We start from the raw sequence: 27669 nt of genomic DNA on the forward strand, positions 1-27669 counted from the left end.
AATGTACTACTACGCGACAACTCTTTAGCACATTAAACATGTTTCATTACAACTATTAAAAAATAACTATGGAGTCTACGATTGAAGAGGGTTAATTATGATATTCATGTTCTGTTAAGTAAAAAATTATAATATCAACAATTATCCTCCTCCATTACACAAAACCAATATGTAAACAATAGCTGCCTCTTCGTGATGTTTATATGAATACCATGACTAACCCTCCTCAATCGTATAATTTAAAAGCTAAAAATATATCTCTGTTGAAGGTTGTAATGAAAAATTCGTAGTGCGCTAAAGTTTTATCGCAGAGTGTAAGCGGCAATTATTACTATTATATCTCCTTAAATATTATCATAACATTATAGCTATTGAAATCGCGAGGCTTCGGACATTCTCCATCATAATAATCATGATAATGTTAACTACTGTTCTTCAGATCGATTTATTTGATATTAGGTTAAAATACTATAGACAAAGTGGGCAAACACATAATAGATTTCATTAAATGTGATCCATTCATTATCACCCGTTATCACAATGAGTTTTTATAATTCACTGTTTGGACTAATTGAATTCACTTTTCTAAATTTAATAGATAACAGGTTAATTGAAAAGTCCCCGGCGTGACACAAAGATGGCGCTACTAGGATTAAATTCTTACGTTTTTTAGTTAGCCCCTACACTCGAAACATGCGTGTATAAATTTGACAGGTGTCGGATCATTATTAGTTATGAATTATAGCATTTTGACTGAAGCAAATTTTGTTATTGTGAAAAAAATGGATAAAAAAGAATTTCGCGTGTTGATAAAAAATTACAGTTGAAGCAAAAACATGGCTTGATGCAGGGTTTCCGGACACTGCCCCGTCCTTCTGCTAAATTTAGACCTAGTGAAGTGAGCACCGAAGACGGTGATTGTAGTGGACGCCCAAATGATGTTACCGACGATAAAATTTAAAAAATTTACAAAATGATTTTGAATGACCGTAAATTGAAATTGAATGAAATAGCAGACACCCTAAAGATATCAACTTAACGTGTACATCATATTATACGTGCACGAATATTTGGGTATGAGAAAGATCCGTGCAAATTGGGTGCCGCGCGAGCTCACTATTGACCAAAAACAACGATGAGTTGATGATTCTGACAAGTGTTTGAATATGACCAAGCGTAATATACCCGAGTTATTTCATCGGTACGTGACAATGGATGAAACATGGCTCCATCGTTTCACTCTGATGTCCAATCGGCAGTTATCCGAGTTGACTGCACATGATGAACCCGCTCCTAAGCGTGGGAAAACGAAACAGTTGGCTGGCAAGGTTATGGCATCTGTATTTTGGGATGCGCATAAAATAGTTTTCATTGACTACCTTGAAAAAAGAAGGACCATCAACAGCGAGTATTAAATAGCGTTATTGGACCGTTTGAAAGACGAAATCGCCGAAAACGGTCGCATTTCAATAAAAAGACAGTGCTGCTTCACCGAGACAATGCACCGTGTCATAAGTCAGTGAAAACTATGGCGAAAATCCAAGAATTGGGCTTCGAGTTGCTTTCTCATCGACCGTATTCTCCAGATATGGCCGCCAGAGACTATTTCCTGTTCTCAGGTCTGAAAAAAATGCTCGCTGGGAAAAAAATTTTGTCGAATGAATAGGTGATCGCCGAAACTGAGACCTATTTTGAAGCAAAGGACAAATCGTACTACGGAAATGATATCGAAAAGGGTTGGAGGGTCGCTATAATCAATGTATACCCTTGAAGGGAATTATGTTGAATTAAAAAAACTAATTTTGCTAAAAAAATGTGTGGTACCCTGGTAGGCCGGGGACTTTGCAATTGTCCTGTTATAGTAAGTTCTTAATAGTACTAAAGCATTATCCATTTCTGATATCTGCCAACAAATATCATACTTTTGGTAATACAAAAACATTTTGTTAGAGTTTGCACATGATAAGTTACAAACCGGCAGAACATTAAGATTAAGATTAATTAAGATTATACTAAGCAAATCTAAAGTAAGACGTAATTAATTTAAAAAATTAACATGACAAAAAATCATATAGCCTTATGAAACAAGTAACTGTGTGCCCGAGGTGATCTTGGATTAACACTTCACTTTATTCGAATTTTCTGAAAGATAAAGTGATTATATTTCACCTAGTTATATTTACTTTCAAATCCCCTAAATCAGTTGGATTTACAGAAATCGCTAAAACCAACTTGATTGTCGTTCTGGTAAAACTACGTGATATAAGAGTGCTAACAGCAAAAGATTGCCGTTATATTTAACAAAAAAAATATCTTTGAACCTACACCTGGAAAATATCTATACTGTAATGTATACTGTGATCAAATACAATTCATTCAAACCATCAATTCATGGTCTTTGCTTATGATAATGCATCTTTTAACGTAGCATTAACTTCTCCCTAATTCTTGGTTAATAATTCTCCTCATATTAAGCTGTAGTCACCCTATTCACCTTATTTAGATCTGCTGAACTATTACGTAAACTATAGCATATTAGAGTTTTTCAAAATTTATTTCGAATACTTGAAATTAATATATTGTTTAAGGCGGACTAGTTTTAGTGAAATAATTTTAGGCAAACAAAGATTGTGATCACAAACCTATTCATATATGATGTATTGTAATATAACTTTGCTGAATGCGTATTTAAAAGTGCAACATTCAATGTATATTCATACGGTGGAAGCTGAACGCGTACTTAATTCAACATAACCTACCAGCTACTTATATGCAATTTTACGACAGTTGTACAGTGGGTGGACCGATTTCACGGGCTAAATTGGCAATTGCGATCATGGTGGTCTAAATCTAAGCTGTTTACGATAGTAATATGCGCGTTTTTTGTAACCGTTTCTCACTTTAATTTCGAATTTATGCCTCGTATTTACGACTCAGTCTCGGGTCATTACTTCTATGGCTTTGCACGTACATTGATATGAAATGCGCCATGCCTCCCCGGGATTGTAAAAGCTCTAACAAAGGATTATTGCCGTAGTAAGATTGGCGATTTTCGATTTTTATGAGATTCGATTTAAATTACCAACACTTGTTTTTTTTCCCAAGCTAGTTTCTTCCATTTATACAGAAATAACAATGAACATTCTAAAGAAAATTGTTGTTTTTTAATTTGCAGCTTTTGTGGAGAAAAATCGTAATAGTTTCCATTTAATTGAGTATTGTACTGTGCTTATCGATTTTAATTATGAATGGTTTAGATATGTAGTATGAATTTTTTGTAGAAATAAATTTTTTGATAAGAAGGTTTCAGCTTCATTCGTATATGGATCACGTTACATAATAGGAAACCTAAAATGGTTTGGTCCAGTTATAGCAATCCTCGTCCAAAGCGAGCATTCTATGCCATGATTGATGCCAAAAAAGGTGACATTATATTTGTAGTGGAGTTATAAAATAACGATTTACTATTTTCTATGCTCAAATCATTATGATTCTTAAACCTAGGAAGAAATCAGAAGACGTCTCCTTTTATCGTCCTATAAGCCTGTTATATGTGATCTCTAAACTTTTTGAAAAACTGTATATTAAGAGACCCAAAACAATCGTGGAAGAGAGAAATATTATTCCAGACTATCAATTTGACTTCCGTAAAATACACGGAACAACAGAACAAATGCTTCTACCACACGAACTGATTAATAGACACATAGAATGAGATTTAATAATCTCTAGAATAAGTAGTTTTTAGTATAAGATAGGATGTACTTTAAAATAAGTTACAATAGTATCTAGAATAAGATTTAGATTATAAGTTGTATAGTAGATCACTTACAGAAGTGATCTTCTACATGCCATGATAGTTACATTATATAACTGAAGTCATATAATAACACTACTACTAATATAATACTAATATAATATATTACCCACGGGCAGATTGTTGATGTTCTAAGAGATTAAGAAAAAACTATTATCTATTTTCAGGTGATTAGATGATTCAGAGATTGCACCAAGAATTTGAACAAAATAGCTGCACAAATGTGTTATCTTCCGCCCTAACAACCCACTGGGAAGATATTGAAGTTACATACCCCTCTCTTGTCATCACTTTGTTCCACTCTCTGGGGGAATTCTCTCAACGAATAAAATTTATGGAAGACCTGTCAATAGAATACTCCAAAAATGGTGAAACATTCCTGATCAAAAACTATTTTACCCAAAATATAATGTAATATAGAAATTTACCAGTTTCTATTCGATACAAAGTTATGGCTTGAAATTAAATGGAATAAAATAAGAATAACCCTGCAGTTTATTTAACAAGGTTTAACTAGGTTTTTATAACAATAAGCCACTGTATTGTCCAAATATGTGTTTGGTTCTTTTTCATTTTTACGAGAGTTTCCATCAATAGGCGTGGCTCCTATCTCTATGGGAATCTGTCGCTGTAGTCTGGATATGTCACATCTCTGTAGCCTCACGTGATGTTTTTTTCCTAGTTATGTGTATGCTGCGCAAGTATTTTATGATATCTTAGACTATGGCTTGACTATAGCTTTGTATGTCATCATTTTGTTCGCATTACTTAAGTGGGAGTAAAGATCACTTAACCAGAACAAATTGCGAAGTTGTTTGCCCTAGTAATATACCAAGTATTTAGCATGTTCTTCTTGTGGGATGACTTGTATAATTTTACCGGCATGTAGGTTTTCTTGAGTGTGTAAGTTATATAAGTAGCTGTTTAAACCACTTCCATATTCTACTTTATTTCATTTAGACGGTATTGAAGCTGATCTGACTCAGTTTGTAGGTTAGAAAGAACTGATAGGACACCAGTGTCATTAACGTAAATCGCAGTTATAGTGTCCTCATTTGTTAGGAGGTCCGCAATGTAAATTAAAAATAGTACCAACCAATATTTTAACCATACTATATATTTGAATAAGAGATAGTCAAGTAGGATTCAGTAGTTTAATTCGAAATATTGCCTTGTCCATCACCACTGGATTCTTAGGGATCATAATCTGGATTTTCATATACATTAAAAATATATTATGTGAATCTTATAAATGGATTGTCTAGTGAATAAAATACAAATGCCATAATTCTAATATGAGAATATTCTTTATTTTTATCTTTTTTACTATTTTTTAAAAATTTCAAAATCCTTAATTTCAAATTGTGGCTCCGGGTGGTTTTACAATTTACTATAACTTATATATTTTCTGCGTCTCTGGTTCTTATTACAATGCAAAAAAAATTATTATGCCGCAACATAGTAACTTTATTAGTTAAAAAAGAAATAAGAATATATACATATATTTACATTTAAAGAAAAAATAGATGTGTTTTATTCTGAAATAAAACAACTACATTCTCTTCAATTAGCTTTCATTTTGTCATAAATTAATAATCTACCTTAATCATGTTATAATATAAAGTAATTAAAATAATAAAATGTAACAATTGTTAATGAGTTACAAGAGATTGATAATTAAAAGTGCAATTAATAGCGTATCTTATTGAAGTGTATGTTTATTTATGTTTGTGTTATGTGTATATAATTGCTTATTAATTTGCTTATTAATATAATATTTGTATATAATAACTACGGTGTATCGGAATAGGATGTTTTATTCTAAAATTTTATACTCTTTCGCATAAAGAGCCATAAACACAATTTTAACAAAATATGGCTAAAACTAAAGATTATTTAATACAGTTTCTGCATTACTTTACCTATATCCCAACAACAAAAGAAACAGTACTTGAAACATTTGCCGATGACACAGCCAGCCTATCTACAGATATATTTTGCATAAATCTGTAGGAAAATTACGAGCAGTAATTAACAAGAACCATAAATGGGCTGGCCATAAATGACAAAAAAGTACATCGAAATGTGCCTATGTCAAGCATCTGCACTGGTTAGACAAAATATACTCCGAACTTGACCTAAGATCCGAGAGACTAATTTTAACAGACTTCAAAAGAGGAGGAGGTTCTACGTTTGGCTGTATATTTTTTTTAATGTATATTCGCCGATTTCTTCGTCAATTATAGACCGATTAACAAAATTATTTTTTTATTCGAAACAATTAACCTCCGTGATCTTGTTCCAACCAAGTTAGGATTTGATAGGGGCAAGAGAGGGAAATCAAGAGAAAAGCTCAAATTTCAAAGGCACGTACAATGTTTTTATATATTTTTTTATCTAAAATAATCAGATGTTGGCGTATAATGTTATTGCTGAACCGATGTGAGAAAAAGTCGAAAGTAGCTCAGTGTAAGGGTCAGTCAGTTTGCTTTTCAAGCGCTATCTATATCATATAATGGTTAGAAAGTGGAGCTCACATGCGACGATCCTGGATTCGATTCACTACAAGACAGCAATTTTTTTTGTTCTAGTTTGACTGGAACATTTGTTAAATCACTTAGACCAAGTAGCGAACCCCAGGGTCGGAAACTTTTTTTGTTTATTTTATCTAGTTATTAGAACGATTATTATATTCACATTTTATTTTAAAACGTTTTTTGTGTGTTAAAATCTAAATTTGATTGTTTTTTAATTTTTAGGCAGTTACTTTTTTATTTTGTGATGTCAATGTTGAATATTAGTCATTAGCCAAGAATATATGGGCCAAATATCAGGTTGCAATGAGACATTAAACTGATTAAAAGTCCAAAGCTGCCAAATCAAAGTTCATCATTTAATTGTTAATGCTTATTGCTACGTAACCAACAAAGAATCGCACGATGACCTCGAAATCAAATTAATCTACGAAATTATTCAATATTTCGCCAACGTGGGGGTAATAAAACTATTGGATTGCCGTAAAAATATCCGAAGATTAAAGCAAATCACATTATAGGAACTTATATACTGGGTAATGCTGATACTGATGTATTTATTCCACACATGTCTTGCTTGTGAATTAAGTACAAATTAAAAGTAGTAATAAATTAATGCACAATTATGGTTGTATTAAGCCTAATAAAAGATGTTGCATGAAAAAAATATTCAAAACTCAATTATATTTTATTAAGTATAACAATACAACCATAGTAAAACTGTAAAAATCTGATGTGACTGTAGCACATGTTTATGATCAATTTGTAAACTTGTTGGTAGAGTTAGATCGAAATGGTCGATTAAATACCATCTCCAAGTCAGTTTAGGCGCTATAAATTCCGGTGCGGACATGGAAATTTGTCTGGGCAGTGGTCAAACCAGTCGGGGAAACGTATAAATTTCAGTTTAGGTAGCGCGTAAAACCATTTAAAATCATTATTACAAAATTCGAAGAATGCAATTTTGTCAGATCTCGTGTGTGTTTGAACACGCCATTAAGGATTTCACCGAATAGTTCGGCGCTGATAGAGTTATTTATTTTAAACAGTTTGATGCGATCGATTGTTGATAGAACCAACAAAGGCGGTAGGCGATGATGCGTTAATACCGAGCAAAACATTAGAGGTTTGTTGCTTTAGCAGATGCGAAAATATTTAGGATCATAATATTTTGCATCGGACTTATCATCTTTAATTTGTTAGGAAAATATAAATATTCCTCTGTAACAGTGCTTTTTTACATAGCTTTGTTAACTGACGTTAACTGATTTCAGGTACGATTTAGTTTGTTAAAATATTTTCTGGCATTTAAAATAACTCTACGACTCTTAAAAATGTTATATAAGCCTTTATTTAACATCATCATCAATTCACAGACAGCGTTAGAGTAGTTTCTACTTTTCAATCAATACTGTTGATGTCGCAAGACTTCACGAATATTCTTCCCCATTTTTCAATCTCAGAGTTATATCAGGATTGACACACAGGTTTTAGTCTTGATTGTAGTTCAGTCGCCAAGGACACTTTTTTCTCTTTTATTACTAATCCCAACTACTTGGTCTAAATGAATACAATTCAGATTTACAACAGAGGATCTATCAATAATATATACTTTGATATTTTCATCATCCATCAAAGATTGGAAAATTCAACTTAATAGCACCAAATCTGTCCACGTTAATTTTGCATTGAGACGAAATAATAAAAACTTAATTGTATCACTCAATGGATGCCCGCTTCCTCAAGCAGAATCAGCTAAATACCTTGGAATCCATCTTGACGGTAGATTAAATTGGAAACATCACGTTAGACAAAAAGCAAAACACATTAGAATCAAAATAAAACAACTATACTGGTTAGTCGGAAGATAGTCTCAAGTTGATCTAAAATCACAGAGGTTGATCTATAATACAATTATCAAGCCAATTTGGACCTATGGGGTGCAAATATGGGGTTGCACTAAAAATTCAAATCATCTAGTCATACAACGCTGTCAAACCAAGGTTTTTCGATTGATTACCAATGCCTATCGCTATGTAGCTAATGAAGAACTGCACGATGACCTGAAAATCAAATCGATTTGCGAAGTTATCCAAGATTTCGCCTTGAAACACGAACGAAGATTACTAAATCATACTAACGTGGAAGCAATATCTACGGGACAGCCCGCAGGATGTCAGGAGATTGAAGCGAACAAAACCATAGGAACTTATATAAAGTGTATACATTTAGTTTAAACTATAGCCATAAGTTAATAATTAATAAATAATTATAATTTTATAATTGAGGAATACATACTGATGTATTTTCTTGCACTCGTCTTGCTTGTTAATTAATCCAAGTATATAGGAAAAGTAGTAATAAATTAATTGTAAATTAAGATTGTACTAAGCGTATCTAATAAAGATGTTATAAAAAATATATGTCCCTGCAATGCGAAAGATAGCATGAAGATTGTTTCAACATCCAACACCTTCATCAAGAATTATCAAGAAGAATCTCATTATCAAGAAGTTTATAGCATAATATTGGAAGCCTTATATATCTTTTTCTCTAAGAAATGTAGTACTTTCAAGAGGAACATGTTGAGCTTCTGAGACTAATAAGGAGAGCCACTATATACAATCCAAAGCAGAACAAAAATCAGTACCTATGGACTGTTTAATTATAAAAAATATTCCAAAGCCATCTAACGAAGATATTGTTTAGTTTATCCATACGTTCAAATACCATTTTTTTGTTTGTTGTTTATGTTGTTTAAAAATAATTGTGAACGAATTTATACTACGCGAAAAATAGAAACAATTTATGTATTATTGTATATTGTCCAAAATATTATCCGTAAAACCATTTTCATAAACTTTTTCCTTTTGGTTACAACCAATAGTTTCAACATTCCATTATTACTGTGATAGTCACCAAAACTTTTAAAACATTTTTATCAATTACATTATTAAATATGCTTAGTACAATTTTAATTTACCAATTAATTCATTGCTACTGTTACGTTGTACTTGCATCAAGAAGACAGACTAGACAAGACTTGCAAGACAAGTGTGGGATAAATACAGCATCAGCATATATTTCCCAAGTTAAACTAAAATCAAACTACTCAGTCTAAAATTAAGAGTAACAATTTTAAATTACACTACTTCGTGTGGTTTGATTCGCTCTAATCTTCTAATTTCCTGCCAGTTGCCCAGTAGCTGTATGGCTTCCACGTGGCTGTGAATTAGTAGCCTTATTTCAAGCTTTAGGTCAAAATATTGTATAACTTCCTAAATCCATTTGATTTCGAGGCCATTGAGCAGCTCTGCGTTGATTACGTATGGATTAACATTGGCAATTATTCTTAGAGATCTCTATTTTGATAGAATTGGATTACTAGTTGGTTTGACGTTTTAATGCAACCCAATATTGGGGCGCCATAGCTCCAAATTTGGTTTACGATTAACTGATAAACCAGTCTCTTCGATTTTAGATCAAGTTGGGAATATTTTCTGACTAACGAGTACAGTTGATTGATTTTGAAACTGATCCACTCTGATGTTTATCTAACATGATGTATTTTTTATAATAGTCAATCATAAATCACTCGCTTCGGCCACAAAATGAGCAATCTTTAGCCGCAGCCGGGAAAAATCATCTACATTTCAGCGAATACTCTATTGTAGCTACATGATTTGGAACATTCTACACCAAGACTCCAACAGATCCTAGGTTCGGATATTGTTTCAACTGGGACCTCCAATACTTCAGATTACTCTGAATGAATTCGAAATCGTTAAATCAAGGAAAATAATTCGATCGGGGTTAAATATTGTGAATAAATAATTTGAATTCGTTAACTTGAATACTTTCTTTTTTGCTAAATGTAGCTTCTGTACTCGCTTCCGTGGTACATATACTAAAATGTAGCTTCTAATTAACTAATAAGGTACTGACTGTAAACTATTTCTTTAGACATAGTTTATAAAAGTTATATCATCAAATTTAATAATTTTTTCCTTTCCTCAAATTGATTCAATCGATATCAAAACTATACGATTGCCAAACATGTGATTAACATATTTTTGCAACATTGTTTCTATTCCATTCGCATATTCATTTTACAGTTATTTAACATTTTGTTGATTCTCTTCAATATTCATGACGTGGGCCTAACAATTCCTCAAAGTACACACAATTCGTACGACAACTTAGCGCCATATTTAGGTTTAAAATTATCGTTTCGTAGTAAAATAGTCTGTAAAAATTTAGTATATTGTTGTATTAATATTAACACCATTAGAAATAATATATATATATATATATATATATATATATATATATATATTTGAGTAAGCTTATGACACCCTTTATAGCACTGACGAATATAATATTAACCCGGTGCGTTTAAGGGGAACATATATTTGGAGGAAGTGAGAAATCGCGTTTTCCTAGTTCGTGTTTTCACGTCAACTGCTCCATTTTTTCACCTGATTTATGAAAGGCGACCATTACACTGCACCATCGTAATCGTCGCAGAGGTATATTTTAATCTAAATATTCAATAAATAAACATTTATTTCGTAAATGGGGCTCGGTCGAGTCGAGCGGGGAACCGCTCGGCTAAATTTGGCGACATGAAAAATAATAATTAGTTTTTGTCACCCGTAATTTATGTTGTCGTTACAATCTCCGTGACAGATTACATCATTGACCTACAATTTCAACAAGAATTTTTTTTATTCCATTCGATTTTGTTCGGCTGTCATGCATATTACGTTGGCATATCAGGAAATCCACTTCTTGGAAGTGTTGCTGGATTTTTTGAACCAAAATATATATAATTAATATTGTACTAAAATTACTATTACTGAAATATTGTAGAACATATGCTTATAGCGCCTTAAGATGACTATTATAAGAAATAAACTTAGATAGCTGAGGAGGAACCCCATTCACTACTAGAACTTATTTACTGAGAGTGAAAGTAATAAAGTGGTCATCGTGATGGACAATTTAATAAGAAAATTGTAATGGCCGTTAATACAAAATATATTATTAACTAATTATGCCTTATTTTTACAGCACTTTATCAGTTATAATATATAATATATAGTATAATAAATATCCAAATTGAAGATATAAAAATAGAACAACTAAATGTATTTAAATAAATGGTTACTGAATTCGAAAGTAATCCAGAAGAGGTAAGTGAGTAAACAACAAACTAATTAATAAAAAAAAACTATGAAAAATACTAAGATAAAAGTCAAACAGAGATAAAAGTAAGCATCAAGAATGAAATACCTCAGGGATGTAACGAAGACGAAAGGGTGAGAAATAATGTTTCACGTTTCATTTGATATTTGCTTAAACATTTCTAGAGGTTCTATATGTCGAATTTTCACCACTCCGCCTGATATTTCTAGCTTATTTTGATACATCACAGTTTATGGTTTTTTTTTATCCAACAGTTATATTATTTATTAAATTAACACATCTTAGAAAGATATTTTAATATCTTCTATATCTGGAATTACTTGCCTTTCTTCACACTAAACCACATCACTATTAGTTTTTCTTAAGATATCACTACATAGTATAAAACAAAGTCGCCTTTTCTGTCCCTATATCCCTATGTGCGCTTAAATCTTTAAAACTACGCAACAGATTTTGATGCGGTTTTTTTCAATAGATAGAGTGATTGATTCAAGAGGAAGGTTTATGTGTATAATACATGCATAATATACTAAGGCAACATTGCTAATTTTAGAGGTTTCTAACGTGATGTCGTAAATTAACCTATTTTTTTAGGCTTATTTAGCAATTAGCAAAAACGCTGCCTAACCCTACGAGTTAGATCAAATTAATGTACTACAGTATTGTATACCGTAAAAAGGTCTACAAAAAAGTTCGCGATGGTATATGTTTATCTTTTAGGGATAACCCACATTAACCATTTTTATTGTTTACTTTTTACGTGAGAAAATGGCTTATTTACGAAGCTATTTTAAGCAATACGGCATTAATCCTTATCGAATTAAGTACCTTAAATACAGTGTGCAATTAATATAGATCAATATGGTTCCTTACAGCATGTAAATTAAACAAATATTTTCGGAGATATTACAAATTTAAAATTTGCGTTTAAAAATGTGTAATGTAATAAAAATTGTATGAATTTAGATATTCCAAAGATAGCAGGAAATCTTCGTAGTAAGTATAGGGGAAGAGGAATTGTTTTACTCCAAATTTAATGCGTGCAGGCCAAGGGCAGTAATGAATGAACCAAAAATACAGGATCGATTTTAATCATGTTTTCATTGAGTGACATAGGCATATATATTTTATGCCCGTGCAAAGTCGGAGCGGGCCGCTATGTTTTTATATACAACGTTCATATTTTTTCTGTAGTGTATTTAATTTAGTATCAGCATTGCACCCGTGCGAAGCCGGGGCGGGTCGCTAGTTTCGAATAAAGATAAAACAATCAAAAATATGGACCTAAGTGAACAAGAACAAAAATGTTGTAATTTAGCTAATGTTAAACGTATAGTATCTATTTAATTGCTAAGAAATGTTATAATTTAGTGGACGTTATAAGAAAAAACCATTAAATACCAATATCATATAGAAGTTTTTAATTAAAATATATAGGTACAAGTAGAATTGGTTAATATATTATACTAATTTATAATATAGAATAAAATTGTTAATCTTGCGTACCTGTCCATTTTTATCCATCTCGTTATTGGTCAATTTAACCTTCTCGAAGGACACCACCTGCTTTCTCAATTGTTCTCCAGAAAACGGTGAATCCGGATGAGCGTAGATGCGACAGGGCGCAGGCGGGTCCGCTTTTCCTGCGACCAACCAGGATGAGCGGTGATAAGCGTAACGGTATCTCTTGTTATCGACCGGCACTATGTCAAGGAGGACGGCGTATCTCTGTTCTGGTCTAATGCCAGTGAATGATACTCGCAATGTGGGGAACATTCGTCTGAAACAAACATTATAATGTAATCTATTGCGATAGGTAAATACTCTAAGATATACCGTAAATATTAGGAGGCTTGAAGATTTTGATAATTAGAAGTAGTACTAGATGGTTTTGGAGAAGCTGTTTTTGATATTCTCGAAATAATAGAATAAAATAATTATGTCTGTTATTTAAGTTATATTTTAATAGAAACTACATAATATTTCTTTATACATATATTTCTGTATATATTCTTGGGATCAAACTTAATCGTACTAAAAATGACCATCAAGGCACTTGAGGGAAAATCAAATACTCATTTACTAGCCAAGATTGTTAATCATATTGGCCAAACACAAAACTATAATGTTCTTTTGTTAATATTTGACCCTATTTAAGAGAAAACCATAATAGTATCCTAAGAAGCAAATGTTCATGAATTAAAACTCACCCAAATAAAAATAAAAGTAAATTTTAAAGGACGCAATAATTTGATATCGATTTAGGAAGAAACTGTAAAAAAATTATATTATTCTTCTAATATCTATTGGATAATACTATATTCATCAAAGATGTATAAAAAATCTAAAGAATTTTGGAGTCTTTATATTTTGCTTCTAACTAACGGAAAACCAAAGTAGTATCTTTAGATGCATAAATTTATCAAATATACGAATATAAGCAAAATAAAGAACCTTAGATAATATTGCATTATTTGTAGAACTTTTAATGAACTAAACAATGTTCACGAATAAAGTATTAAAAATTATTAACAACGCTGACGATATATATATATATATATATATATATATATATATATATATATATAATGTGTTATAGATGGCCTATGTTATAATAGGGTATTTAAGAACTTTTTTCCATTAATTTTTGGAAATTATAGCTGTTGCTTTATAACTAACCAACACCTGTTTCATACGTTTCTTATGGTACCAGTGGTGTAACATTCAATTGTTTAATTTTGCATCAAATTTTGTAAAATATTTCTGAAGCACTGACTTATAAAATATTTTATTTTATAAGTCAGTGCTTTGACAGTTTTAACTTATTATTATAGCAATTCTGAAAAGAAAAATAACATTCGCAGTCATTATCATTTATTCAGTAAGTACAATAAATTATTAAAAATATAATTAAATATTAGTAAACATATCTACAAGAAGCAACAACAAATATAAATAAGTTTCCTCAAAGTATTTTAAAGAATTACAAGAAAATCTGAGATCTAACATGGAACTATCGTACGCCACTGATCCATATTCTGAATCGTTTACGGAAAGATGATGAATTTTAATTGAACGAAGCGTTGAAACCCGAAATGGGCGTCTATAATTTTATAATGTCCAAGTTGATGGTAGAAACAGACCTGATCCGGCGTTACAGTCCTTTCCTCCACTTGTTTGGTGCACTGTTTCGACTATGTGCCGCGTAAAATGCTTAAATTAGATCCATTTTCGATGGCGACAGCCTATAATTTCGATGTTTCGCCCGAACCTAGAAAATAGCGTGCAGCTTTTTTCTTTCTGTGTGATTTCACGTAAATAACAGCCCGCGTCCGCGAATTGACAGGCGTGAATAACTTTTGACGTGTCGGCTGGGGCGCCATCTATTATTTAAAAAAACTAATTAAATTTTCTTTTCATATTCCTCTATTCGATTTCATGGCTGTTATTGTGTCAGTTGGATTTGGATACAGAAATATTCTCCAGCAATTTGTATATAATACCAAAGTGAACACATCCTTGTTCTTTCTTTTCAATATTTTTTGATAGAGTGTATTCAGTATAAAGTTCAAATTGCAATCACTCATATAACTATGTGATAAGCTACCTATATTATAATGCGATGTTTCAGGAATATTTCGGTAACTATAATCGTTGCTGTATAACTAACCAATACCCATATCATACGTATAAACAGAACTTTGAAACAGTCAAAAATTCAACGAGTTTTATTCCTGTATAAGATTCTTTGCAAATCTATCCATCCATTCTTATAACATCTTGTAACTAAAACTATAGATAAGAGAATGCACGAAAAAGCTAGATTTGGACTCTTCCACAATCTCTGATGTCTTCCTTTTGTCTCAATACCTGCAATTTTACTTATTTACATAATGTTTTAAGATGATACCTCATTCAGTCCATGTTCTCTAGGTAAATTTTCCAACAGTGTCTCTTAAAACATAGTTATTTTCCTTCCAAGTTTGGACGAATTGATTTTTGTAGAAGAAAATCTTTATACTTGAATGATGTCAAATATTTAATAGTCAATAATTAATATTTTTGTATAAATTAATTGAACGAAGCTATCGATTCATGTTTTTAACCGTTGAAATAGCAGGTACTTGGTTTGTACATCTTAGCCAACTTCTTTATCCATCTCTTTAGCAAATTAACACTGAAGCAAACTGTATTGCCATGGAAATTGTATTGCTGTTCTTTTTAATTAATAACCGACCTGAATAATTGAAGATATTAGGTCTCTTAAAATTTAAATATTAGCGGTTCAAATAAAGTTTTCTTTAAATCCTAAGGCACAACTGTACAAATCAATTTTTATTAATTTTAATTTTAATTTAATTTTAAGAAAACAACTGATTTTTAGGGCTAGATAGAGTGATAGTGATATATAGAGCAGAGAGAAACAAGTCCTTAAGATGGCCAAATGTCGTCAAAATATTAAAGATTCTTTTAGGAACCAAATTCTGATGAAATCCTAGAATACTACAGCAACATATATATATATACATTAGTAAATTTGAAAAAATTATTAATAATTAAATAATGAATAAAACAATTAAAAAGGCTTCTCCAGTAAACCTAAAGAACAGTTAGTCAATCAGTTGAGAAGAACAGTTCACAAATCTAGCTCTGTATTTTTGGGTGACATTAGCATGAAGAGCATGAAAGAAAAGTGGGTAAAATGAAATCAAAAATACTTCAAGAACCAAATAATCGATGTCAATGATTTAAGACCAATGGTAATTTTCTTAAACGCTAGCAAGAACACAGGAAACACTAAAACACCAAGGAAATCAAAATTTCATTAAAAACAAAGAAGAAAAATTGTTTCACTACAGTCGACGGATTGTATATTACTACTTTCGTCACATCATCATCATCTCCATTCAGTATTCCATCATAATTCAGCAACATATTAGCGATCTCATTAGCACTAGTCCCAGCTACGGAAAAATCTTTCGTAGTTCATTAAATTAACGTGACATGGTGTCACGAAACCATGCCATAGTCAGCAGGCGACACGCCATCCCCAAAGCCAACTTGTTCCGTAGGGTTAATTTAATAAAAATGTCGCTAGATGATGGCCGCCACGATAATTACTGAAAATATGCTTAATTGGGGAATTGCCGGTGTGAAATGCTAATCAAGATTTGTTTCAACGCTGACACTCCCGACTTTCGTTGCTGTTGATGGAAAAATATAAGTAAAATGATATCACGTGTTTAACAGACTTTGAAAAAGGAGAAGGTTCTATGTTCGGCTGTACATTTTTTAATGTTGGTTCGTCCATTTCTCCGTCGATTGTAAGCCTATTTTATAGTTTTCTTATTCGAAAGAGTGTCCTTCCGAGGTGGTCCCATTGTAAACCAAATCAGGATCTATTGATGTGACAATGGGTGAAATTGAAGGAAACGCTCAAATTTCACATATTTTTTACTTAAAATTATCAGATATATGGGTATAATGTTATCGCTGAGATGATGCGGCGGAAAATCGTAAGTCGTTCAGAGCAAAAGTTTACTTTTTAAGCACTAAATGTATTCTTTATACTGTGCTACTGCTTCTATTGTGTAATTTAGGTAGGTATTAATCTAAATTGTGTGTATATAGTAGAATATAAAACACATGTAGTAGATTGGTTAAATAAGGTTTTTGTTTATTTTTATTTAGTTATTACAACGATTATTATTTAAATATCTTATTTATCTTTTTCTAGTGAGTTCCTTATTTATTTTTTGTACTTTTTCAAGTTTTTTGTTAAAACTATTTCATCTTCCAAATACATTATCATGAACTTTTCTTGCAAATATTGAAAATGTTTGATGATATATACTAATACACTTTGTACTAATTTATAAGAATTGAAAATAACATTGTAACAATTAATATTTATATATTAATCGGTTTAGCGAGCATTTTGACTCCCTTTTTGTAGAAAGTGGGGACACCTGTAGGCGCGACATTGAGCATTATTAAAGCTTATACGGAGGAAGAAATTTTATACATAAATGTTTATGTAATATGCGTTACAAATAAACGAATTCCAATAAAACGAATTACGCCAAAGTCAAACATCCAGAAATAGTTGTCAGATCGGTGTAGCAATTAAGCAGCTTTTGATTTAATTTGATCTTGATGAAAACAAAAGAGCCAAGAAAAATTGTTCTTGCTTAAGAACTGATAGTAATTGATATGGTTCTGGGGACATTGTTAGGTTATTAAATATTTTTCATGATACAGTCTTCAATCAATATAAAATATTACATATGTTATTAATTAATATTGTATATCAAATATATTTTTTATATTATGTTGAAAATATTGTCAAAACATGTTTTAGTAGCATTACATATAATTTTTAAATTATTCTCGCTACTCTATTATGTGAGAAAAATAATTAATTTAATACATCCTGGTCGACTTTCCACCACTGGGCAATCACTAGTATACATAATTACTATACAAAAACATGATGTCAAACAATATTGTAAAATCGCATAGTAAAATATGCACCAAGGTTACCAAAAAAGACAGAATTCCTCCACGTGAATGGAGGGTTAGGAGGCAGCTGTTGAATTTCTTTTTATCGGTGACAAAATAACCTTCCACAATTTGTTCCGCATTTTGTACGTATGGTGACATCTATTTAGATTACGTACCTGAAGCAGGTGCCTTGGGTTACTGCATTTAATCCGAAATCATTACGATTTCTTGGTCACGACCGCCTGACTAATTGCTTTAAGTCGTTATTTGTTTTAAACCCGATAAATTTGACAGTTTATAAATCACACTTCTGCGTCAAGGAAAGAAAACACGACGGGTAGTGATAAATTGGCACTTTTGGCGACTAAATTGTATAGGAAAAAGACCATTAAAAAAATGTTTATTAGATTGATAGTATTATATTTAGATTGGCTAACGATTATCCTTGATTAAGAGATTTAAGGAGCTCTATGCTTTTCATTAAGCAGTGTGGGTAGTATGTTGGTTAAAACTTCAACCATGTTATAAAAATTTAACTTTGGGTGAAATTTGACATTACTGTTATGTTACTGAATAAAAACAAGAGGTTAAAGGATCAAAGGTATTTTTTTTTTGTATTATCTACAAGTTGGCAAAATATTACTTTAAATTGATTGAATATAAACATTATTAATAAAAGACTTGATTATTAATAATTGTTTATCAAGGAAAAATCTTTAATAATCTTTTAATTAGCTTGCTGTGATTTCTATCAAAGCTCTGATCTCTTTTTTTTGTAGCTGGTTTATAGTATGCAATTTGCCGGTTGGAATGTAGTAATTAGAATTAGAAATGTAATAGGGAACCCAAAGAATAGACTAAGGAGTTTTGTTAATGTCTGGGCAAAATAATTCGGCTAAGATATGACGACTTTTCTTAATTACAAATCGGGATAATGTTGCAAATTGTGCAACATGACATTACAGCATTACAGTGGGAATGGACTGAATCAAACAATTACTGATGCCCAAGAAATGCAAACTTTCTGCTTGCATATCTGCTTCCACGTGTATTTGATAGTTTATGACATATCATGAGGCATTAAATAATATCTTCATGAATTTATTTTGGAATATTTTTATTTGGTCCTTTCCAGCAAATTCTTTTCATTAAGGTTCTTTTCATTAAGGCAGGTAGAAAATGGTTACTTGGGTTTCTCTAGATTAATTAAAAAGACTCTCTCTTAGACCCAAACTTTAGTGATATCAGATAACCTATAGAAATTAAACAGTACAGAGCCAGCGGAAAATCCTGTAAATCCAGTATGAATGTGTTAGGTTTACAAGATCATTAAGTATACCAAACTTTAAAGTTTTAAAAATTAGACCATGCTGTATGTCACCCTTTGTCAACGGTCCTAGTGAGGGTCTAGAAGATTGCCCCCATATATTTCTTACCATGAAATGAAATGAAAATCCGTGTCCACATATCTGAAAGTTGTTTCCGAAAATTTGATTCAAAAGACACTATAAAACAAGTGTTACAGTGTCCTTAGTTTTGGGAGATTATGTGATGTTAGATGTTACCCACGGACGTTATCCTATCTGAGTTATAAGCATACAATTCAAATTGCAATTAATTATTTTAAAAATATTTCATAACATAGTATAGTTTAATGGCATTTGATGCACAAATGGCGTCATAAACAAAGTGAAACTAACAAACAATCGGGTTATAGAAATGAGCCAATCAAATGCTTTTATAAGCAAATTCAAATAAAGCAATAAAAAAGAGTAGTCTCAGAGCCAGCATTGGTCAGACCATGCAAAACATTTCCTCGGTTTCGCCTGTATAAGTAAAACCTCTATCTACACTTTTATGATGCTGACCGATACAGCTGTCAAACTACTAAACGCCTTCTTATTTATTCTTAAATTTCCCAATTTTCTATACAATTTCCTTAATTTGTCTTCCCGCAAGAACCTTTTACATACTGAATGAAACCTTAGAAATAAGATGAATGAATTCGCTAAAGTCGTATTCAAGTATATAACGTAAACGAGGGAAATATACAATAGGGTAGATTCAGTTTTATATACAACATATAGAATAAACTTCATTTATTACTAGTATTTAAGCCAAAAAATATCATATTGAACAACCCGGTATATTATTACCAGTTATCTAACACCACACGAAAATAATTCGGTATTAAAATTGATTAACCGGTTTGGTGTTCATCGATTATCAGTAGGTCCTCAGTGCGTACAATTTTTTTTAACCCAACTCATTCAGTGACCTTGTTACGATCGCCTTCTCTCTTCCGAGCGAACGGTAGTGCCATAATGAGCCGGTAAAAATGCATTAGTACTCGATGATTGAGCAGTTTTCGGCCTGGAAAAACAGTCGCCAGTTTAAGATCGCTAATCGTAAAGTATACGCGAGTTTCCCATTACGGTCCGTCTCTCCACTCCACCCCCTTCCCTTCACGCCCCGTTCATCGCGCTCCGTCGTAGCTTCCGGTGGTCGGTAATTATAAAACATAGCCGGACCGATGTTACAACGCTGTTAACTCGCATTCATAATTAATAAAGCAAGAACGAACCAACAACGGCGAGAACAAGAGCGGATCCTCGAAGGACGGTTGCTTTTTTTCGGCTCTTTTCTCTTTCTTCGGCCGTTAACAGTAAAGGAATCGTTCGTCCGAGCGGATTCCGCTACCGTTAGCGTAAAACGATCATGATGTTCGCTAATTCACCGTTTTTTTGCTTTGATTGTTATTAGATTTGAATAAATTAACGCTGGGTCGGCGAATGGGAAAAATAAGGGTATGCTTTTTGAAAGCGTGAAGAACGCGCGAATACGTCGGTAAGACATTGTCGAGGTTGAAATTAAGAATAATATGTCTTGTTGTTTCGAACGGTTCATGAGTAAATTGTTCAGGGTGTTTATTAAATGGGTTTATGAGGTCGATGGTGTTTATATGAGTAATTTAAGTTTATATAAAATGGCGGCAACATTTGTTTCGATTCATACGTTTGTATAAAATGTATATTGACCTTCGTGGAGAAGGTATTTTGAGAAACAAAGTACTGGCTTATATAAACTATTGATGTTGATAATACGTATAATGGTATAAAAAAATCAATGACAATGAAAATTTGCAAATTTCATTAAATATATAAACTATATAGTCATAAAAGTGAGCTGTCTTGGTAGTTAATCGTTGAGATAAACCCAGAGAAAGAATGGATGTTTTTCTTTCTAAAAAGAACCCACTAATTGGTAAAGAGAAGATACTAAAATGTAGTAACAATAATGATAGTTATTATTAATAGAAATATCGATCTAACCTTACAAATATGTGCTGGTAAAAGAGCAGCTTTTTTATGCAGCATGTTTTACAACGGTAAATACTTAAATTAAGAAATATATAAACAAAATAAAGTCATTTTAGAAATTATACTACTACCTGGACGAATGGTAGAATTAGTGATATAGAAGAGCTACAATTTCAATTAATTAATTAACGTTAATTACTATTGATGTTATTTGATACAATTACTTCAAATTGTTTGCTAAGAACCATATAAATTACATAAACTTTATCAATAAGTTGTTAATATTTTTATTGGCCAACTAACCAATGACAATGTATATTACGTTCAAAGAATGAAAAAGAGAGTAATTAAATAGGTTTTTAAATTGCGAATACCAAAAATTATACTGTATGACAATTTTTTTGTTGTACTACATTAAATAAAACGGGTATTTTTTGTCAAAATATAAACGGATTTTTTGTATATAAACACGTACCATTTTAAAGTTATTATGATAAATTAAAGTATTATAAATAAATAAAGGCAGTATAAACATTTTAAATTATATTTATTTATTTATATTATTAATTTTATTAAAAAAATAGTATATATTCACAAAGAGATATTGACTCAAAATAGCTCAGGTTTAAGTGGCCAATAGAAAAGATGAGCCATATATTCTGAACGAAAATTACGAAATATTAACTTTTCTTCTTGTGAATAGTAGAATACTCTTTCATTACGAACCAGCAGTAATCTGCTAATATTTTAAGATTCTATCTTCCTTGATAACACTCTTCTATCTGTTTTATATCCTGGTGAAAGAGTTTAACTTGTTCGTCATTCGCCATTCCAAGATAAGGGCGGAAAAAAATCGTACAAGTTATTCACTAAAAACTCATTTCATTGGCATTTTCAGCTTTAAGATTGCCTTGAACATCCATGAATTATTTTCTTTAGAGATAACCAAACCGATATCTCTTTCCCGGTAAGAGTTTTATTGAATTCATTGTTTTTATAAATATTCCTATATGTGGGCCAATAAAAATTACTTCTTTTAATTTAACATCACTTAACTTAGAGAAATCAGTTTTCAAATACAAAAATCCTTTAACATGTTGATCCACGGAACAAACTCTGGATGACTGTAACATTGCGTTTTTTTACAGACACAAAAACCATAAACCACCATTAAAAGGAAACTACTATTTGGGCTTCCAAACTGCCAGCATATTTTTTCTTATCGAGAGTGATTGACGGTAAACGAATTTCGTTTAGTATGTCGACATTAAATTTCGTATACATATTAATCAGACAAACTTATTCATATCTTCACGTTATCATATATCTTGTTTTTTGTATATGATTTTTTGCAAAGCACCAGTCCTTACCAAGACTCATTAACATATCGGAAGAAATTTGTAAAAAAAACGGAATGGTATGCCGTACGACCTGTACATCTGCACATCTTGTTAGTTTCGTACAGGCTAATAACTCCGCTTTTATTGTCCAGATGTAAGATTGAATATTATGCCGGACGTATAAAACTCGGAATGTCCGCGTAAAATAACTTATTTGCATAACGGTAGCGAAATTAGCGGATCAAAATGGATAATTACTCACCCCAGCTAAGCTTCGTCTTTGCATCATCGTCAACATTATTTAATTGACCCATTTTAAACTTTGAATGAATTATGAAAAATAGACGGCAGAACTGGTTAGTGTGCCCTTGTTTATCCTCGTTAAGATATAACAAATATTAAAAAAGAAACCCAACTCCAAGAAACATATCCACTGCTTTATAATCCACACATATTCTTTATTTAAATTATATTCAAGAATTCCATTTTAACAAGTAGTGTTTGGCTTGGAATCGATTTACTAATTAGCGTGGGTTCCACACCTCGCTCCACAATATTAAGTCTACAGACGTAGAAGTACGCAGAATAACAGTCATAGAAGGCTGCATTTTAGAAGAATTTCTGTCTCACACAGCCAAGTCTTACACTTTTGTTGTGATGTGATATTTTGGATTGTCGTCCAAGTAAACACCATATTTTTTAAGCCTCATATGAAGTTCTGTTACTTTTCTTTTAACATGCTTTTTCCACTTGATCGGTGGAATGTATAATCTAGATTTTTAGTAAAATCCATATATTGCATTTCATATCTAATTTTTTTAGTATCATTCATATATTCATATATAGTCTATTCAAAGTTCTTTTGTGCATACGTCATCAAGACGTTTAATGCATTGCCTGTAAATTTGTAAATTCGTTTCCTTCTCATTTTATTCTAGTTAAAAGGAGACACAATACTGTCTGATTAGTTCGAATACGTAAAGGAATAAGCCTGTCGTCCGGTTGTCAGACGTTTGTAAAATTCTTGAAAGCAATGGTGATAAGAGATTGTAACTCTAACCTATAAACTACGGTAACTGTATAATTAACTGTAGTTTTTAGATGTACAATATTGTTAAAATAAATTATATTTGATAACATTTTTGTTCAATTATTTTATTTAGATTAGAATTTTGGTGTATGTCAAAACCAAACTGAACTAAAACTCAGAGTTGATGCGGCAACATCGCCACGTTTTGATGTCACAAATGTAAATGACGTATGTACAAAATAATATTGAAGATATTATATATAATCTTCGTAGCATTCAATTTTTTTCTTTATTTATTAGTCCACTCAACTAATCAATGACAGCTGGTTTCACTGTATCTACAGTTGTCTCAGTACGCGAAAAGTGCAGTAACATCAGCAAATGTGGCCTTGTAATTAATTCACATTTAGAGCTATCACTGGAATAAAACCTGTTGTGGCACTCGCGCTTAGATAGGAGAGCCTCTTATTCTGAAATGACGATTGAATATGTATAATTTGGGAATATGGCTCATCTGACAAGCTAATTTTTTGCCGGCTTATATACGAAACCCTTATGCCATACTTTATCAAGGACTAGGGCCACATCTCGAAATATAGCTGAAAAAAATTAATTCATTTAAAGAAAATTCTCAATTTTACAGGTTTTAGTTATATGGAGTCCGCTGCAATAAACACATATACTTGTTGAGTCGAGTCCGACTGAGACTGAATATTCGAGAATGTTTTCAATAATTATTATTTTGTTTTTTCATTAATTATGTTTTTCTGTTCATTTTATATATTGTAACCAAATTTTCAGGAAATATAAAGCAACAAAAATATCTCATGATTTGTATCGTTAATGATTCGCCATATATAATAACTTGAACAATACTTAAACAAATTACATCCAGTTTAGTTTCTGGTGTATGAACAACGTTATAAAGAAATTATCATACATCAACCACTATCGAAATAACGACAGCAAAATTGTGACATTAGACACAATTGGTGATTAGTTGGATATGGTCGCTTACCTTTTTTTTGAGGCCCATGTAAAGTTAATGGAGCTTGTTACAATTTAACAGATGCTTGAATGTGATCTAAATTATGAATAGACACCAATGACACATTATTCATTATTACAACGGATAATGATAATGATCGGCGTATATCATACATTTATGGACATATTCCAACAACTTCTACAGGTAATTTATTCCGAAAATAGTCGAATGATTGTTTATACAAATTTTGTGGTGCTACTCTGGTCTGTTACCATAGAAAATTGAAGTTTCAGAAGATAATATCAAAAGAAACTATATAAAACATGAAAATATCTATACTGAGGTACCGCATTATATCTCAGACCTAAATAAACATTGATTCCTTGGTTGATATTTGATGAAGAACCTTTTCTAAAAATCAAATTCGTTTTTCACTTAATATTTTATATACAAGGCAAGCTACGATTTTTTACCCAGGAAATACGATTGTGTGGTTCGATGAATGAAATAATTAAAGTTAGATAAAAAGTGTCACGTATTTGATCAGCAATAAGCGGATTTTTATATTGGCATTAATCAGGAAATGATCTGCGGACTTATCGTCTGTTTTTATTTGATCGAGCTCAGCTTGTAGTTTTGTGTCGAGCCACCTTCCTGCCGTAGTTTTTTCTCTGATAACTAATTATATAACGGTGCTTTAGATGAAAGGTACTTTTATCTAGTGAATTAACATTAATAACGTTAAATGAGGAAATGAAATAGCTGTTGAATAATACATAGATTAACAAGATTATTCTTAGTATAAGAACAAAAAGGGGGTTTTACCCTTTTTAGTAGGTATATATTATAAGTCATGTATTATATATTTTTTTAAATTCGTCCAACAATTGAATTTGTTTGATTGACTTTTGTAGATAACTGCAGTAACAGTTTCATTCTATTTCAGCAGCTTATGAAACACTAAACCTTTGCTGATTCTGCCATGTGCAGAGGAAGACTTTTCGATCTATTGTAACGGTCGCAACGCTAGTCGCAATATGTCACAGAAAATTCGTCTTTTTTTGTCAGGCAAGTAATGAAACCGTGAGTTTGAAACGATTCGAAATGACATTTTCAGTCAATTCTTGTATAAATCGACAATTTAGGGCATTTAATGTTTTTTTTGCCAGCAGACTTTTTGAAATCAAACAACAAAAGAAATTAGTGTCGAGAGCTGTAGTCTGTATATCAAGAATAATTCAATAATATTAAAATATTTTTTCTATAACATTTTTATTAGATACGCTTAGTACAATCTTAATTATAAATTAATTTACTATTTTTCATTTGTACTTGGATTAATTCACAAGGAAGACGAGTGCGAGAAAATACATCAATATGTTTCCTCAATGATAAAATTATAATAACTTATAGCTATAGTTTACTCTAAAGGTGTACACTTCATATAAGTTCGTATGGTTTGGTTCGCTTCAATCTCCCGATATCCTGCGCGCTGTCCAGCAGTTCTATTGTTTCCACGTCAGTATGATTTAGTAATCTTCTTTCGTGTTTCAAGGCGAAATTACGTAGCGATAGGCATTGATAATCTATCGAAGAACCTTGTTTTGAATTTTTAGTGCAACCCCATATTTGCACACCATAGGTCCACATTGGCTTTATAATTGTCTTATAGGTCAACCTTTTTGATTTTAAATCAAGTTGAGAGTATCTTCCGACTAACCAGTATAGTTGTTTTATTTTGTTCTAATGTGTTTTGCGTTTTGTCTAAAGTGATGTTATTAAAATAATTAAGTAGAAAAATGTCATATCCATCGATTTTGGGTTAGCTTGTTTAAAGTTATTTACACTGATATTTTGCATTTTAATTTAAAAGCACACACCACAAGTAAATAAATTAATATGTATTCTAATAAAGTAATAAATAAAGTTCACCATTTCATTAAAATTAAAACAAACATTGATAATTAAAATGTAAAACTTCAAATTCAATTTGGAATAACTAATTGTATTAAGAACAGTTGACCTAAGCAATATAAAAATAAAACTTAATAAAACTACTATTTAAAATAATTGAATAAAAGACTTGCTTTTGAAAAAGTAAGAAGTGATCTTAAATATTAACTAAAAATGATAAACTATTTAATATCATTTAAATATTTCGAAAAATGCTTACGTACAGACAATGTATGAACCAAGTGTTTTCTCTAAAATTAGGTAAAGCAAAATAAACTAAGCAGAGATCTAGTTTAAATATTCATAGGAAAACTTAATATGTTAAGACACGTTTAAACACAGATTTTGTAAAACACTTGATAAAGTATTGTAGTTGCACATGTTCATAAGAATGTAAGGCTATTTTTAAAATCAGAATTACAATTTGTTCAATTTATTTACTCAACTATTACAAAGTAAATTGAGACAATACAAAGCTTCCAAAGTGCTTTTTGCACCAAACTATTTTTTACCGTGAAAAATAAGATAAATAATTCAAAAATTGAACTAAAAACTTCAAATGTTGGAATGCGGAATGGATGGTTAGGAAACTATAAATGACGTCAATGTTTCGTAGCGCTTCTAATTTAGGGTAAAATCTTAATAGTTCTAGTACTACTTTTAATATAAATATATTTCCAATAATCTCTATATAGTATATTATTATTATAAATCAATATTTTGTCGTTCTTTATTACAATTATTGTCGCCGTGGCAAAACATTAATATTTTTATTTATAAAGAAAGACGAATAATATAAGAAAAGCATAGCATTTACTTCAAAACGGTTTCATCTAAATAATGAAGCAGTTATCTATCCGTTCTATAAACAATAAATAATAAATTATAACAGGTAGTTATGGGAAAGTATGAACGAAAAAATTTGCATGTAAATACAACTTTTTTGTTTTAATCTTGATCGGCTCTTTCCACCAG

At 31.3% G+C, this 27669-nt stretch overlaps 1 protein-coding gene across 1 annotated transcript in view; it reads right to left on the reverse strand.

Annotated features, from left to right (window-relative positions):
• The window catches only part of LOC143201932 (T-box protein H15), a 106502-nt gene that overhangs the window by 34266 nt on the left and 44567 nt on the right, over window positions 1-27669 (reverse strand). Inside the window, exon 3 of the mRNA XM_076413136.1 lies at window positions 13066-13339. Coding sequence (XP_076269251.1) covers window positions 13066-13339 — 274 coding nt within the window. The remainder of the gene's footprint in view (window positions 1-13065; window positions 13340-27669) is intronic.

This window comes from Rhynchophorus ferrugineus, unplaced genomic scaffold (genome assembly GCF_030347505.1).
Source record: "Rhynchophorus ferrugineus isolate W39M unplaced genomic scaffold, kcgeb_rfMv2 rfM9, whole genome shotgun sequence".
Classification (NCBI taxonomy): Eukaryota; Metazoa; Arthropoda; class Insecta; order Coleoptera; family Curculionidae; genus Rhynchophorus; species Rhynchophorus ferrugineus.